This window comes from Mercurialis annua, linkage group LG7 (assembly GCF_937616625.2).
Source record: "Mercurialis annua linkage group LG7, ddMerAnnu1.2, whole genome shotgun sequence".
Lineage (NCBI taxonomy): Eukaryota > Viridiplantae > Streptophyta > Magnoliopsida > Malpighiales > Euphorbiaceae > Mercurialis > Mercurialis annua.
Window position 1 is genome coordinate 3,958,867 of NC_065576.1, and position 15,232 is coordinate 3,974,098.

A 15,232-nucleotide genomic window follows, 5' to 3' on the forward strand; every position below is an offset into this window, starting at 1 on the left:
AAAATTTATGATAAATATGCAAATTGAAATAATATAAACAACACATTCCAATTTTTTTCACTCCAATTTGAACAAATGGCTACAATTAAAAGTGAATTAAAAATTGGACTAAAATTGAAAATTTTGAAAGATGTGGTCATAAAAGAAAAAGATCGAAAAGATAAGATATTTTTTTAATGATTAAGCCTAAATTAAATTAAATTAAATTTCAGTTCAATTATGGAAGCAAAAAAAATTCAGTTAATATTTCTGTACAAACCAAACCTAAAACTGAGCCAAAAAAAAAATTGATTCAGTTTAATATGAAATTTTCTATATTCTTATAAATTCAATTCAGTATAATTTTGAAGAAAATTAAAATTTCAGTTTGATTAGAACCGAATGCAAACCCCTAGCCAGAAAAAAATTACAAAAGTTGTCTTCCTCTTCACTCAACAAGCCAAAGTTTTCTACTATTCTAATGGAAGAACATAAAGAAATATCTCCTATTGTAAAAGTCATATGGGTCAGCTGGGACATGGTATCCTAAGTCCATATCTTCTTCAACCCGACAGGAAAAAAGAGAAAAGATGATAAAAAGAAAAACAAAGTAGGGTACAAACAACCCTTGTCTCACTGAAAAAGAAACAAATTTTCTTAACCATTGATTTTTGAATGTTTTGATGTTAGAAAGTATTTGATTCAATGAAATAATAGTTTTCTTTTGCTGTACTGAATACAATTTGCTCATTAATCAACATTAATTGGGAGCAAAATCAAAGAAGTTACCGGTGGAGATGACAATAAAATGACTCTGCGTGCTCCTATGGGGTCGATTAGAATGACAAAAGTTGTACCTATAAAAGAATGATAAATTTGCAAATCGAGAATATAAATATACTCCAAATTAAGCAACCTTCTTGGCACGACCACCTGTATGAGCTCCGTCTTCTTTTTTTGATCCAGATGCTTCAGGCTTCCTTGCCCAAGCAGGAGCTCTGTCGGGTTCATAACGATAATCATAGAAAAGTTCTTCTCCAGCACTCATTCGTTCCTTGGCAAATATGCCCACTCGATGGTCCCCTGCAACCATCATCACCTGCCACCGAAATGGATGGAAATTGCAAAATGTCAATGCAAAGTTTTCACTTATCAGACGGACATCCCAAGTGCAAAACAATCATCCCGATACCTTTGCGTAACAATTTGGGTCTGGCGAGTGGTTTGCAAACTTCAGTTTGTCACCCTTTCGGTAGGCATCCAGAACATACTGCATAATGAATATTTGAATCATGAGAGCGAGAGACGAAATAAAAGATGCAGATTGATTTTTCATGTGAGATCTGAATGTGATATAAAAAAAGTTCATGCCTGATCATTTAGATTGAAGAGAAATGATGAGTTTTCACGGTCATATATTTTTCCACGCTTATCTGCTTCCCTATGTGAAATCAGCTCTCCAGTGTATTCACCGAGATACTCATGTTTGCCAACACTATTCTGAAAGGTGGTCAAACAATTCATCATCAAGGTGAAACCCAAGCGAATAACAAGATCAATTGTGAATATTACCTTCAAGAAAGCTCCCCAACCAGATACATTAGATCTTCCAAGTAAAACCTGCACAGATATGAGAATCAAGTCAAGGTTTCACCAGGGCAGAAAAAAAAAAATCAGTGGCTCATGATAGGCAGAATTTATCAAAAAGAAAAATTACAATATCAGTACGAAAATTCTCATACAAAACGTTGGCAGGTGTCATAATGGGTATTATGATCAGACGTTGTGAATAAATTCAAAACCATATGTCAAGGTAAACAATAAACTCAATAATCCAATTAAGGATTGAATCCTTAACAATGCATGTAGTCCGTACTCATTTCTTTTTTATGTAAGAAATAATTCTCAACGAATAACCTGATTCATAATACATCTACTTTGTCTATAGCCAAATTATCTTACCAGCCTATTAAGTTGGTAAACGGTCTGAAATAAACAAGTTTCATTGAACTCCACTTTTGCTGAATTGCTAGACAATTTTATAAGCAAGCATAAGTTAGGACATTAGTCCTAATGAATGAGCTCAAGCAAAACCTTTAAGAGCTCAGCAGCTCTAAGAAGCTGACAAACAGCTTGGTTCATTCCAAGCCTCAACTCCCATACATATTCAATCTCTATGCTTTATAGCTTAAAAGTACTTCATAATTATATAATACAAATGTTTCTTATAAGACTTCGCATGTCAGTTGTTCATATCCTATAAAAATATTACACGAAAATTGTACGAACATCAAAACTGAAAAAAAAAAATGTTGAAAAAACCCCCAAGAATAACTTCTGTGTTAAGGCATTGTAACAGCTTATAGATTGTACTTCTAGAGTCAATTAAAAATAAATTGTACTCCATACGAGCTAGGATATACTCAAATCAGTCCTAGTAAAAAAACCTAGTTATTATCAATTACAAAAAAATATCTTATGTAAGCTCGCCTTCATGATAAAGTTTCTGAAGGTTATTGTGACTCACTAATAAGCTTTCATAATTTCATCACTGCTTCAACACACTTGCTTTTCTCCTGCTCAATTTTATGTTCATGTGTATTTGTATTTGTACACTCATTTGACAGTATGAGATCTACTATTGTTTTATTACAGTCCATCATAATAATTTCATCTCAATCAAGCTCATATTTGAATATAATAATAGTTCCACTCCCTGGACTATACCTGTGCTCAACACTTTTACACATTTAGCCTAATAAGAAGCTCTGAAGTATACCAAGCACATAATAATTTCATCTCAATCAAGCTCATATTTGAATATAATAATAGTTCCACACCCTGGACTATACCTGTGCTCAACACTTTTACACATTTAGCCTAATAAGAAGCTCTGAAGTATACCAAGCACATAATGCTTAGTACAAAAAGAGCATTTATTTTAGGTCTAATTTCCTACTAACATCTATATCTATACTATATATAAAAGCACGGATGGGGGGGGGGGGGATTGGCAAATTTACTGAATAATCCTTTTCAGTTTACTACTAAATAAAGGTTTTATAGTCATTAACTAATTAGTTATTTAAATTAATCACTATTATAATTAAAGTCCTAATTAGAATAGGTAGCTAAATTATCTCCAATTTAGTTTTAGTATGTGAAAAATAACTAAATTGTCTCCAAATTAGTAGGAATATCTATCTTTTAGTTTGATTAAACTACAAAATTAAAATAATGTATTTGGACAATATATTATTATTTAAAATTCTATTTTATTATTTTTAAGGATATTATTAATAAAATTAAGTTAATTAATTAATTATGGTTATTATAAAACCAAAAGAAGAATATATTCAGTATGGAAAAAAAATTTATAACCAAATATATTATATTTACTTTTACAAAAATTCTTAACTAATTTAACATTAATTATAAATTGAAAAATTGATATAATCTATACTATATATAAAAGCACGGATGGGGGGGGGGGGGACAAGCAAATTTACTGAATAATCCTTTTCAGTTTAGATTGATTAAAATAGTAGTGGTTTTAAGATAGTTTAGCCTCTTTTTTTTACTTCTATTGTGGATGTGAAAAAGAGAATACTTATATTTTTTAATTATTTAACATTTGAATTATTTAATATATTATATACTCAACCTGTTAATCGAGTAGAGATTTTTTTAATATTAACTTTTTTCGTCAAAAGTTAAAATTTTATGAAATGTTCGAAATATAAAAATTAGCTAAATTATCTCCAATTTAGTTTTTAGTATGTAAAAAATAACTAAATTGTCTCCAAATTAGTAGGAATATCTATCTTTTAGTTTGATTGAACTACAAAATTAAAGTATTGTATTTGATCAATATAATATTATTTAAATTTCTATCTTATTATTTTTAAAAATATTATTAGTAAAATTAAGTTAATTATTTAATTATGATTATTATAAAACCAAAAGAAGTATGAAAAAAAATTTAATAACTGAATATATTATATATACTTTTACAAAAATTCTTAACTAATTTAATATTAATTATAAATAAAAAATTAATATAATTATAATAAATTTACTAATATGTTCATTGACGAGTTACGTTACGAGCCACGTGCATAGCACGTAATGCGAAACTAGTATTACTTAAAAGAACTGAGTCCTAAAATGTTCATGGTGGAAGACTGACATGCATGTATCTCCATACAGTACCCAATAAAAATAAATACAAACAGAAAGAACACAGTTACCCTCTGTTGTTGTTTGAGAAAAAGCTTCATATTCCTACATTCGTAGTTATCACCTCTTTGGTTGGGAATCCCAAGAGTACCATCGCCACAACTACAAAGAATTGAACCTAATCAGCTCAAAAATCAAAATAGTAACAATTTTCAAAATTAGGCAAGTGAGAGAGAAAGGAAGCAAATAGAAAGACGAGGTATATTTGGACAGTCAAGAAAGACATAACTGTCAGATATTATGAAGCTAAACACTTTATATTTCTTTCATAGCAAGAAACAATCTTCTATCCTGTTATAATCTATATCACATTTGAGCAGTAAAAAAACATTGCTGAAGATGCAACAAGGGTAATGATTACAGTAAAATCATCAAGTTGATCATTATCATGAGAGCAAAATGCTTGAAAATGTTTAAATTAGTATTCCAGTGTAACGCTTTATTCAATTTTCTTATATATGAGGATCAAAATGACACACCTGACCCAACAATTCCGGCACACATCTGGATCACATTCCCTATCTGCAGCAAAGCATGGACATTGACGACTTCGACATTGACTTTTAGCACAGTGACAGCCCCTAAATCGGTTCTTGCAAGTCTTTGGACATCTGGATGAAAATGTATGTATTAGTTGACACCATTCTTGTATCAGTACCATCTTTGAGTTTCCACAGTAACCATAAACTTAATTCAAAGAAAGAATGCAGCTTTATGGTACTTCATAATTAAAAATGTGAATGAAATCGCACTTGTGGGTAACAAAACGAGTTAAAATGTCCTGATATATCCTTTGCTTGTTATAAATGTACTCACCCACAGTATTTCTCACAGCACGTGCCATTCTGCAGACATGCACACTGCTTTCCACAAGCAGTTCCGCAATTACATGGATTATACTGGCGGCACGGCTGATCTTTTCTCTCGGTAATCCGTTTTCTAATAGAATGGTAAGCAGTAGACTTCCAAGAATACTTCAGCCGGCGAACCTTTCCTCTTCTGCGTAGGAACCTTGATCTTCTTCTTACTTCATTGTTACCCTGATGTCAATTTAAACAAACCCAACCACACCAGTGGAAAAGTTATAGATGTGAAGGTCACCAGAAAAATGACTCTTACACAAGATATAGAAACTTATATAAAATTACTAACCGTCGCTCCATTAAAGTCAAACTTGGAATACCCTTCACCAAGAGAATTTGCAGCATCACCTGCTAGGCAGGCCAGTCGATTATCAGAGCAAGTCATGTATTGGAATACCTCCCCACAAGTCTTTAAACCATTCAAAAGGTTTCTAGCAATTAAACAACTGCCATGGAAAAAAATCAATGTTATAAAAATAATAAAAAGGCAACACTTATACTTGGTATCAGAATGTTCAAAGTGTGAGCTACAATGCCTAAACTAATATTTGAAAAGAAAAGAAAATGCTATATTGCACCAAGTAAAGTTTGCTTCAAGACAGCTTCTTTCAACCTTCAAGAACTATACCATGAGACATTGCATAAAGTTAATTTTTCAAGGCCAATGCAGAAGTTTTGAGCTTAATTGTTATAGCATTAACACGGTGCCCAAAAGTTTTAAGACTTAATTACTAGATCTTGTTTACATTTTCACTTTTATGATGCAACAGTTGTGAAATCCTTCTTTCAACTGGCTGAATCAAAACCATTATGAAATGTAAGATTTTATTACTGTAATATAATGTATCAAAACCTTGCCATGTTTTAGCTTTCAATTGATTTCTGTAGGATTATCGGATAGTTTTAGTGAATAATATACTATTCAGTTTTACAGTGGAATTCGCGTAAAATTAGTTCAAATAGCTACCCCATCAAGTCACCGATTTTAATTTCTCATAAAATTACTTAAACCTCGACTAATGATAACAAAATAACATAAAATATTTCATCAACATCAAATAGCCTTAATCCCAAGTTAATTGGGGTTGGCTACATGGATTTTCCTTTTCCATTCAGTATGATTTTGGACAATCTCTTCTGAAATAATTGTTAAGCCATTTTGAATTACTTTATTCCAAATTTGCTTAGGTTTTCCTCTACCTCTCTTCACTTCCTCCGTCTTAATATATTCAACCTTTCTGGAGCATCAACTGGTCTACGATTCACATGATAAAACCATCTTAATCTAAATTTTCATAACTTATCCTCAATAGAACTAACTCCTATTTTTTTCCGAATACATTCATTACTTATTCTATCTATTTTTCTATAGCCGCACATCCATCTTAACACTCTAATCTCCGCTACACTTATCTTAGATACATGTTGCACTTTATTTCCAACATTCAGAAAAGTATTTCAAACTGAAAATAAAAATGGGAACCATATTGTACAATTTGAATAATGCTTTGGGCAACTGATGAGCAACCAACAATGTCTTGCATTTTTTCCCTCTCATTTTCTATTTCAATCTTTTCCAAAAATAAAGGGCAGATCTAGAAAAAAGAAGAGAAAAAAATGTTCCACAAAGCCATCACACATTTAATTTTATTTTAAATGTAAAAAACAAACTCAAAAGCATAAAAGGAATTAATAAAGCAATAGATAGCAGACACAGAAAAGAAACATACTGACCAGTTCCTGCCAAAGATCTCTATGCCTTTCTCAAATAGGCTTTTCTCAAAAGTTCCCCATGATCTGTTATCATTCAACTCTTTTTCACATACATTTTCATCTATGAACTCTTCTTTCCTTAATGTGTTATCACTACTAGAGGCAGGTGGATCTGCAATGATCTCCCTTGGAGGAACATCATGAAGTTCCTCCTGCACTAAATTATTGTCATCCTGAATTGTTGAATCCTTCCTCCTAGACCGTACATTTGTTGGAGATTTAGCTTTTTTATGGGAAGAAGAACTAGCATCCTCATTTTCTTTGCATGAAGTGGATCTAAGTTTTACTTCACCTTGTAAAAGACCTCCACTAGCAACAGAATCGGAATCAGAAGCCACCGTCTTCTTCTGCCTTTTACGCATGCAATTTAAAACTCGTTCAGCCACTCGCTTGCTGTTCCTCTGACATTTTCCACCAAGCTTAGCCTTTGAGGGAGAAGCTGCATCTTGCTGAGGTCCAATTTCTGAATCACTGCTCTCTGAAACATTTTTTGCATTTGAGGAAGCACTTTCACTTTGGCTGGACTTCACCCTCCTCCTGGCAGATTGAGCAGAAGATTTCTTCTTCAACGATATCTGCACAGAATTTTCTCCAATATCATGGCACTCAGGAGAATTTGCAGTATCAATTCTTTCCGACTTCAAAACCTGACATGAAGTGGAAGTTGCTTATATATATTTTTACCAATGTGTAAACCGGAAAAGCCCAATAAAACAGAAGAGATGAATGAGCATTAGACATATACCGATTTGTAGCAATGTGGCCCACATGGTACATTTTCCTCAACCGGATGGTTCCATGTATGTTGTTTATCAGCCTATCAATATGTTGTATTAGCGTAACATGAAAGATTTTCCCACCAGACACTCGTGCAACATCTTGACAATTACTCTTTACATAATCAACTTACAGGAAAGACAAGATCCTGAGAGCATCCATGCAATCTACAGTCAAAGACCTGTAAATACAAATAGAACATTAAACTCATTAAATATTATAAGATAGTACAAGAACGTGAAGTTTGGAGTGCATGAATGTTACAAGACATCGACGGCAAAATAGATTGTCAAAAGAATCCAAAGCAGCTTCAAGATCTTTGTCTGCAAAGGAATTTGCTGTCTGTGCTTCAGCATCTCTAATCTGTGGATCTCCTAAAGCCTGCTCTTCCTTAGAAAGAACTTCATATCTTGCCTGTATAAGATGTTTGATGGTGTTTCATATCTGTGTAAAGCCAGCAAAAAGAAAATGGGAAAACAGCTGGACCAAAGCTTACACAATGACCAGTTTTTATCAGAGTATAATATGCAAGATACAACTAGATTGCTTCTTCAGTCAGGCTTCAAATAAAGAACTCAAAGGCATAGAAAAAAATTAAATAAAAAGAACATAAGTTATCACATCATCCCCACAGAAGCATACCTTGACTTCAGAAGGGCTTCTAGAAAAGCATTGTGCCAGTAATTCCATCACAGAGTCAGACAAACCAACTTCTTTGACAGTCATGCTGGAAAAACAAAATCCAACAAGCATAATCAGTTTTACTTCATATTATACAGTAAACCACAGAAATTCCTTGCAAAGTGTAATAAAAAGTTTAAAATCAGAACATGAACTCTAGAATATGCTTCTTATTTTTAGACTTCTCAACTAAATTGGTAAGCATATCTATAACTTCTCCGGCCTCCTCTCTTCAGTCAAAAAAAGGAGCAAACTTACCTAAAATTAAGAGAATATTCCTAAAGTGACCATGCTAGAGTTAAACCTAGTCAAGAGTTCCTTTTAGTATAGAGGAATCACCAAAGAGAAAAAACAAACTTATTGTAATAGAAAGATATGAATCAAGATCTGTGCAAATTCTTTTATTATTCAAAAGACCGTGATAGCTAATTCAGTATCAAATTTTCCATCGGCACAAAATTAGTGCACGAAGTACACATGATAATCATACAGATACTTAATTGGAGTAACAAGGTAAAAGCGATTAAGAATTGCTTCATGCAAAATCAAGAAGAGCAAAAAACATTGATAAATAAGAAAAAACAATAATAAGTAATTACTATAGCATAAGTAGTCATCAAAATCTTTCAAATCAAATATTTAGGAATTAAGCGAAAAAGGAAAAATATAACCTTGTCATAAAAAAAAAATTAACTTGATAAGAAGTTAAAATGGCATATATAGCAAACAGTGTCACACTGAACGAAGCAATATAAAAACAAGAAAAGGAATATACAGAATACTAATGGAAAGAGAAGACATAATAGCAATAGCTCATATTAGATAATGTGATTATACCAACCGAAGGACAAAATCTTCAGAGTCTATAAAGGCTCTCTTTTCTTCCTCATCCTCAATTGCTTCTTCCTCACTGTCACTGCATATTAGGGCTTCCCCGCCATTTTGATCATAATATATTCTCCTACGCCCAACCACAGACTGATCATCCATCATCCTTTGATTTCTGCATTGGGTACATCATAAATTACTAAGGTAAACTATTAATGAAAATCTATTACAAAATGGAATAGACGAAAATAAAATATACAAATCCACAATATCATTTTCCAAAAACATGAAGTTTAAATTTAGAGATCAAGAAACTACAAATCTGACGAGCACAAATTTAACATCATACTTATCACCACAGAGAATGACAGTCCATAACTTCTCACACTGCAGGCACTAGTGAGAGTACCATTGAACAAACTAATAACTATCCAGCAACAATAAATCAGAGAAAGGCTATTCGCTGGGTTTGACTCATTCAGTGCAATTGGACATGCATTTCAAAGTGGAGTGAAAACAAACCATCTGAAGCAACAAAAAAGGCGCGATGCTTTAAGAAATTAATAATCTTGCGTGCTAGTAAATGAAGCTAATCAATATAACATTACATAAACCACAATGTAGTCATGCATAGACGAAAGGAACTTTTTAAGTGACTTCTAGTGACCAAAATAAATAAACAAATGTAAGCACCTATCCAAAAAGACCCATGTAGTATAAGGGGGCAATCTCTTGATCTCTGGGAGCTTAATAGGCCGAACAGCATTCTTGACAGGAATACTCGATCCCAAAAGAACCGCAGTAGAAGCATGACCATCTTCTTGAGAGTAATTGCTATCCTTATCACCATGACTTGAATCAATACCAGTATGCATACCAAGGGCATCTTTTTGCCTCTTTGTTAGTAAATCAACACTATTATCATTAATTTGTATCCAGCAGCCATTTCGTCTCTCCTTGGACATCTTATACAATTGGTTTGTAACACCAACCAGCTTTTGTTTATTCTCATCCATTCTTTTCTGAAATAATAAAACGGAAACAATTCCGTAAATTACTAAAAAAAACAAATAAAAACACATCACATTAATCTGAAACTAACACCACAGGAATGCACCTTTATTGAAACACACCGGTTAGCTGCAACTTGCTCCTTTACAGAATCAATAACAGTTAATATCTCCTTTTCTGTTACTGTTAGTGATATTTCCTGAGGTTTTATCATCTGTTAAACAACAAATTAATTAAAAACTACGTATGATACACAATTCTACTGATAATATTACAGAAGATAAGTCAAATTACAGTCCAGTAACTAAATCAGCTAAATAATTTGTTTAAAAGTTAATTAAGAATGCTTAAACACAGTAACTGAGCTATATAATGCAGGTAGTGATCTGGCTATAATACTATAATTACGATCAGAAATTAGAGAGCTAGAGTGTTACCGGAGAGTCCTTGGGAAGCTCCGATCTAGTAGCGGAAATGGACGGCGAAGCTTTCGACGCCATTAGTGGAGGCGGGAGAAGTTTGAGCCGAATCGGCGGTGAGGATCGGAACCGGGATCCGGTTCATACAGGAGGCGGAGCAATGCCGTGAGGAGAAGTTATTAGATTGAGGAGGATTTGGCGGGTGGGGTTGAAAACCCTAAAGTTTATAAAATTTGGTTTTCTTGTTTTTAAGAAGAAAATTAAGTAGTAAATAGTTCGTTGGATTTTATTTTATAAAATGGAATATAAATAAATAAAAAGGTTTTGGTGTGGATATAGTGTTATAATAATGGAGGGAAAAGCATAGGTGGGATTTTTAATTTTGAATTATAGACTATGCAAATAGACAAAGTTTATGGGTTTGGTTTGTTTTGGACTAACAATATGCAATTGTTTTTTATTTTTCTATTTTTTTTGTTTAATAATGGTTTTTAAAAATCTAAACTTATAATTTATTCTTTTCAAATTGATCAGCATTTCCAAGTGCATTTATGAAGTCTCGATTTAAAGTCTTAGCGCATCAAGTAATTTCGGCTGATTTAAATAACAATTAACGAAATTAGATTCTATCTTTATCACAAAAAAAATAATCATATCTATCCTTATTTATTTTGGTATAATATATTTCTAAATACAAGATTTAAAAATACAAAGTAATACTAATATTTTGTTGTAAATTAATTTATTTTAATTAAATAAACTAATTTAAAGTATTTTTATTTGTCTTAAATTGTCTATCAATTTGTGACGAGAAAGTAGTTAGGAATCAATTAATCAAATAATTACATTGATTAATAGAGTGTTATGTCAACAAGTAATGGTGACTTTAATCAACCTAACATTGAACGAATTCAACTACTAGTTTAATGAAAAACAAATTAGTGGCCGAGGTCTACAACCATGTTCTGATAGAAAAAAAGTATACGATTGTGTTGGTCGATGAGATAAATAATCTGTTTGATTACAATAAATTTCATAACGATTGATGAAATTAAAACAGATTATATGCAACTAAATTTCATATAAATTTGATAGATGATTTCCTTAACAAGTGAATTCAACTTTTGTTTTCTTCATCATATATCTTAATTTTGTCTTTTAAAATTTTACAATTAGGTATGACCACTACAGTTGATAGGTATACTATTACCACGGTTATTTTACGAAACAATAGGAAAGGTATATTTGAATTCTTGCACTCTATTTGAACAAATGGTTATAATTAAAATTGAAAATTATATGAAATGGGTTAAGTTGGCGATTTTAAAACTTTAAATAATAAACAAAAAAAGTAAAAAGAAATGAATTTTTTTGGATGAGTGAGTTTTTTTTTTCAATTTGATGAGTTTTTATGGACGAAAATTGCGGTCTATAAGTAACATAATTATTTTTCACATCATATTTTAAGTGATTGATAATTCTCATTCAGTAAATAACAAACAACCTAACGTGTCAAGTTAGGTGAGCATTTAAATTCGGTTTCACACACAATTTACCGTGAATGTAATGCACATTTCTTTTCCGTAAAAAAAAACCTATATAAAGACCAAAAAGAAATTAAAGTGCATGAGCCTTTCCATAGATCAAGCCTTTATTTTATTTCATCTTTAACTTTTATTTAATCATGGTAAAAAATTGAGAACAGAATAATTTTTCTATTATTATTCACTTTGTTTTATGCATGTAAGTTGCTTACAAATTTGAACAAAGTTGCAGTGGAAGTGCAACTCCATCACTAATGGTTTAGAATATCGAGAAGGGAAACTCTGGTTTTCACAAATTATATATAAACAAACTCCTAGGTAGCACGGACACGGATACGGACACAGGAGAACGGGACACTTGCACACGGAAAAACGGTTTTATTTTAAAGTTTTCTATGTAAAAAGTGAAGTTTCGTGTCCAAAACATCAAGTAAACAAGACACGTTGATTTAATGAAGTGTCCGTGACTCTGCTTCTTCAAGAGTCAAGACTCCACTCCAATGTTTTCAATCCTATCAATAACCAATACATTGTTATATATGGTTTGAATCTGTTCTGCAATTTATTTCTTGTCTCTTCAAATTTCTTACATACATGCAAATTCCTTTGGTCAGTTTTTTTTTCTTCATGCCATCTTTACATTCCAACTTCACTAAAGTCTCTGCCTCGTCGTCTTCTTCGAATAGGTAATACAAGTTTCTAACAGATTCCGTCGTATAATGCCTCCTCCAAGCTCCTGCGTACGAGAGTCCGGTTCTTGTTCAAGCCCTTTGTTTCCACTTCTTACATAAACATACATATATAGAAGATCAATAAAACATAAAGAATACCATCTTTCTTGAACTACATTACCTGTCATGTTCTAAGTTTCGCGACAGTCCCGTCTCATTAATGCATTATTTTGGTGAATATAGTACTGCATGCATCTCATTAATGCATTATTTTGTAAAGGTGATTCATTAGGTGAGAAAATATTTTTATGTTCCTGACAAATTTGTTCCTTAATATTTCATTTGCATGATAAATAGACAAGCATTGACTCTAATACATTATAATATATGCACCTATGTCTGGCACTGGCAGACTAGCTAATTAATTCCCCTCGTGGATTATTATTTTAGATAATACTTATTGAACTTTGTATATTTATTAAATTGGAAATTAAGCAACTCTATCAGATGTACATCTCACTATTGCTCACCATACTTATAATAATATGTACATGCAGAGATTCCAATTCAGTGAACGTGCAATTAGTTGGAGATCTCTGTGCCTGGCCGGTGCTATGGAAGCAAGGTATCGAATTTCTAAATATTCTAATCCGTTCTTTATTTCTTAAATCGGATTACTCCTTATAAGAAGATGACAATGATGAGAAATTGGTGGATCTGTTATAAAACTACCAACATTACAGCTCAATAAAAACAAATGATTGATTCTTTTTGCTCTATTTTGTTTCCATATATATTAGAGAGGTACCATGGGGTGGTTTTAACAGCAAACTCACTTCTGTATTCAAATCTCATAGCTTTCTATTGCAAAAACAAAACTATACAAATGGCTTCATTTCATATTCGATCGATCAGTCTGCCATCTAGATCTCATCCGATAACTGTAAGTTTAGAGGAGCAACTTTCCAAGCTAAACACATCACAATCATCCTTATCATTAGGCCAAAAATTGAGTGGCCTAAAAGAGTTGTATGAGTGTCTTGATGATTTTCTTCAACTAGCACTCACCCAACAATCTCTTTCCCATGAGAACTCCGTAGAAGAGGCATTGAATGGATCTTTGAGTTTGTTGGATATATGTAGCAACACCAGAGATTTTTTCTCACAAATGAGAGAATGCCTCCGGGAACTTGAATTATCTATCCGAAGAAGTGGAAACGGAGTTGAGGCATATATGGCATCAAGGAAAACATTGAATAAGTTGATCTGCAAATATCTCAGAAATTTGAAGAAACAAGACAAAAACAGCAAACATAACTCGGATTTTGTAGTCTTGCTCAAATCTGTAGAGGAACTTAGTGTTTCAATGTTCGAATCCATCTTATCTTTCATTTCTTTACCAAAGTCAAAATCAAAGCTCTCTATTTTCACAAAGTTTATGCAACCAAAGAATGCATCACCCGAAGAGGAAATCGAAGCTAATGAAGTTGAAAAGATCGATGCTGAATTGCTTAGCCTGAAGTCCAGCATTGACATCAATCAGAGGAAAACTATGTTGAAAGAATTGGAGACATTGGAGATGAGCCTTAAAGAAGCAGAAGAGGATTTAGAGTGTGTGTATAGAAGATTGGTCAAAATCAGAGTCTCTATTCTCAATAGTCTAAATCATTAGGAGATTGCTTCTACCACAATTTTGTAGCATATAATCTTACAACAAATTGTACATAAACAAACATATATACAAATACCAAATGAATATAATCAGTCAGATTTCTCTCATTTAACATTCTGTGCCCTATCAATTTACTTTTATGACATATTTTAGTATTTTAGTACAAATAATCTGCAGCTATGTATTTGGATCTTATCTGAATTTTGTTATTTCTTCAGTTATTGATGCAACTGAAAAACAATATATATGTATAACTCACAACAAGATCATGAATACATATGATATCAAACTTTTTCATAAAATCAACTAAAAGTTTTCCATAACCTTTTTATAGACTATCAGCATTACAAGATGTTAGAGAATTTCCATTTCGGACCAAAGACAGCTTGAGCATCATAAGTTCGTAACCCTGTTGATGCTCACATCATTCTGGCTATGGAGAACACACAATCTTCCCTATATACAACACACCTGGTTAAGAAACTGAAGTAGTTAAATTCAATGAGGAAAAAGCTGCATTTGGCATTCAATTGCTACGGTTATTGGTAATGGTAGCAGCACAATAAAGGCACCGGCATATTAAAATCTTGTGCATGGGAACTTTGCTTGCTGCAGATAATGACAAATTTTCCATAGCAGAACCGGTTAACATGTTTGTTATATCTGAATCTGAATCTGTTCTGCTGTTAATTTTTTGTTTCAACTTCACTAAAGTCTCCAGCTCGTCTTTTTCAACGAGATAATTCAAGTTTCCTGACAAATTCTTTCATTTCCA

At 32.3% G+C, this 15,232-nt stretch overlaps 2 protein-coding genes across 3 annotated transcripts; one reads left to right on the forward strand and one right to left on the reverse strand.

The window, feature by feature from the left end:
• Positions 1-616: 616 nt before the first annotated feature.
• Positions 617-10,839, reverse strand: LOC126655461 (histone-lysine N-methyltransferase CLF). Of its 2 annotated transcripts, none has more exons than XM_050349660.1 (17): positions 10,589-10,839; positions 10,258-10,350; positions 9,834-10,162; positions 9,154-9,315; positions 8,274-8,358; positions 7,896-8,045; positions 7,765-7,812; positions 7,600-7,671; positions 6,816-7,501; positions 5,371-5,527; positions 5,035-5,258; positions 4,698-4,829; positions 4,230-4,320; positions 1,552-1,599; positions 1,351-1,479; positions 1,172-1,249; positions 617-1,078 (listed from the first exon to the last, which is right to left on the reverse strand). In XM_050349660.1, the coding sequence occupies exons 1-17, from the start codon at positions 10,649-10,651 to the stop codon at positions 887-889; spliced, it is 2,739 nt and encodes a 912-aa protein (XP_050205617.1). In that variant the 5' UTR covers positions 10,652-10,839; the 3' UTR covers positions 617-886. The 2 variants fall into 2 exon arrangements, with proteins under 2 accessions (XP_050205617.1, XP_050205616.1); XM_050349659.2 differs by having other exon boundaries at positions 10,258-10,365.
• A 2,500-nt stretch (positions 10,840-13,339) lies between these two features.
• LOC126655462 (uncharacterized) lies at positions 13,340-14,567 on the forward strand. Its single transcript, XM_050349662.2, has one exon. It carries the CDS (start codon positions 13,543-13,545, stop codon positions 14,455-14,457), a length of 915 nt encoding a protein of 304 aa, XP_050205619.1. The 5' UTR covers positions 13,340-13,542; the 3' UTR covers positions 14,458-14,567.
• Positions 14,568-15,232: the final 665 nt, after the last annotated feature.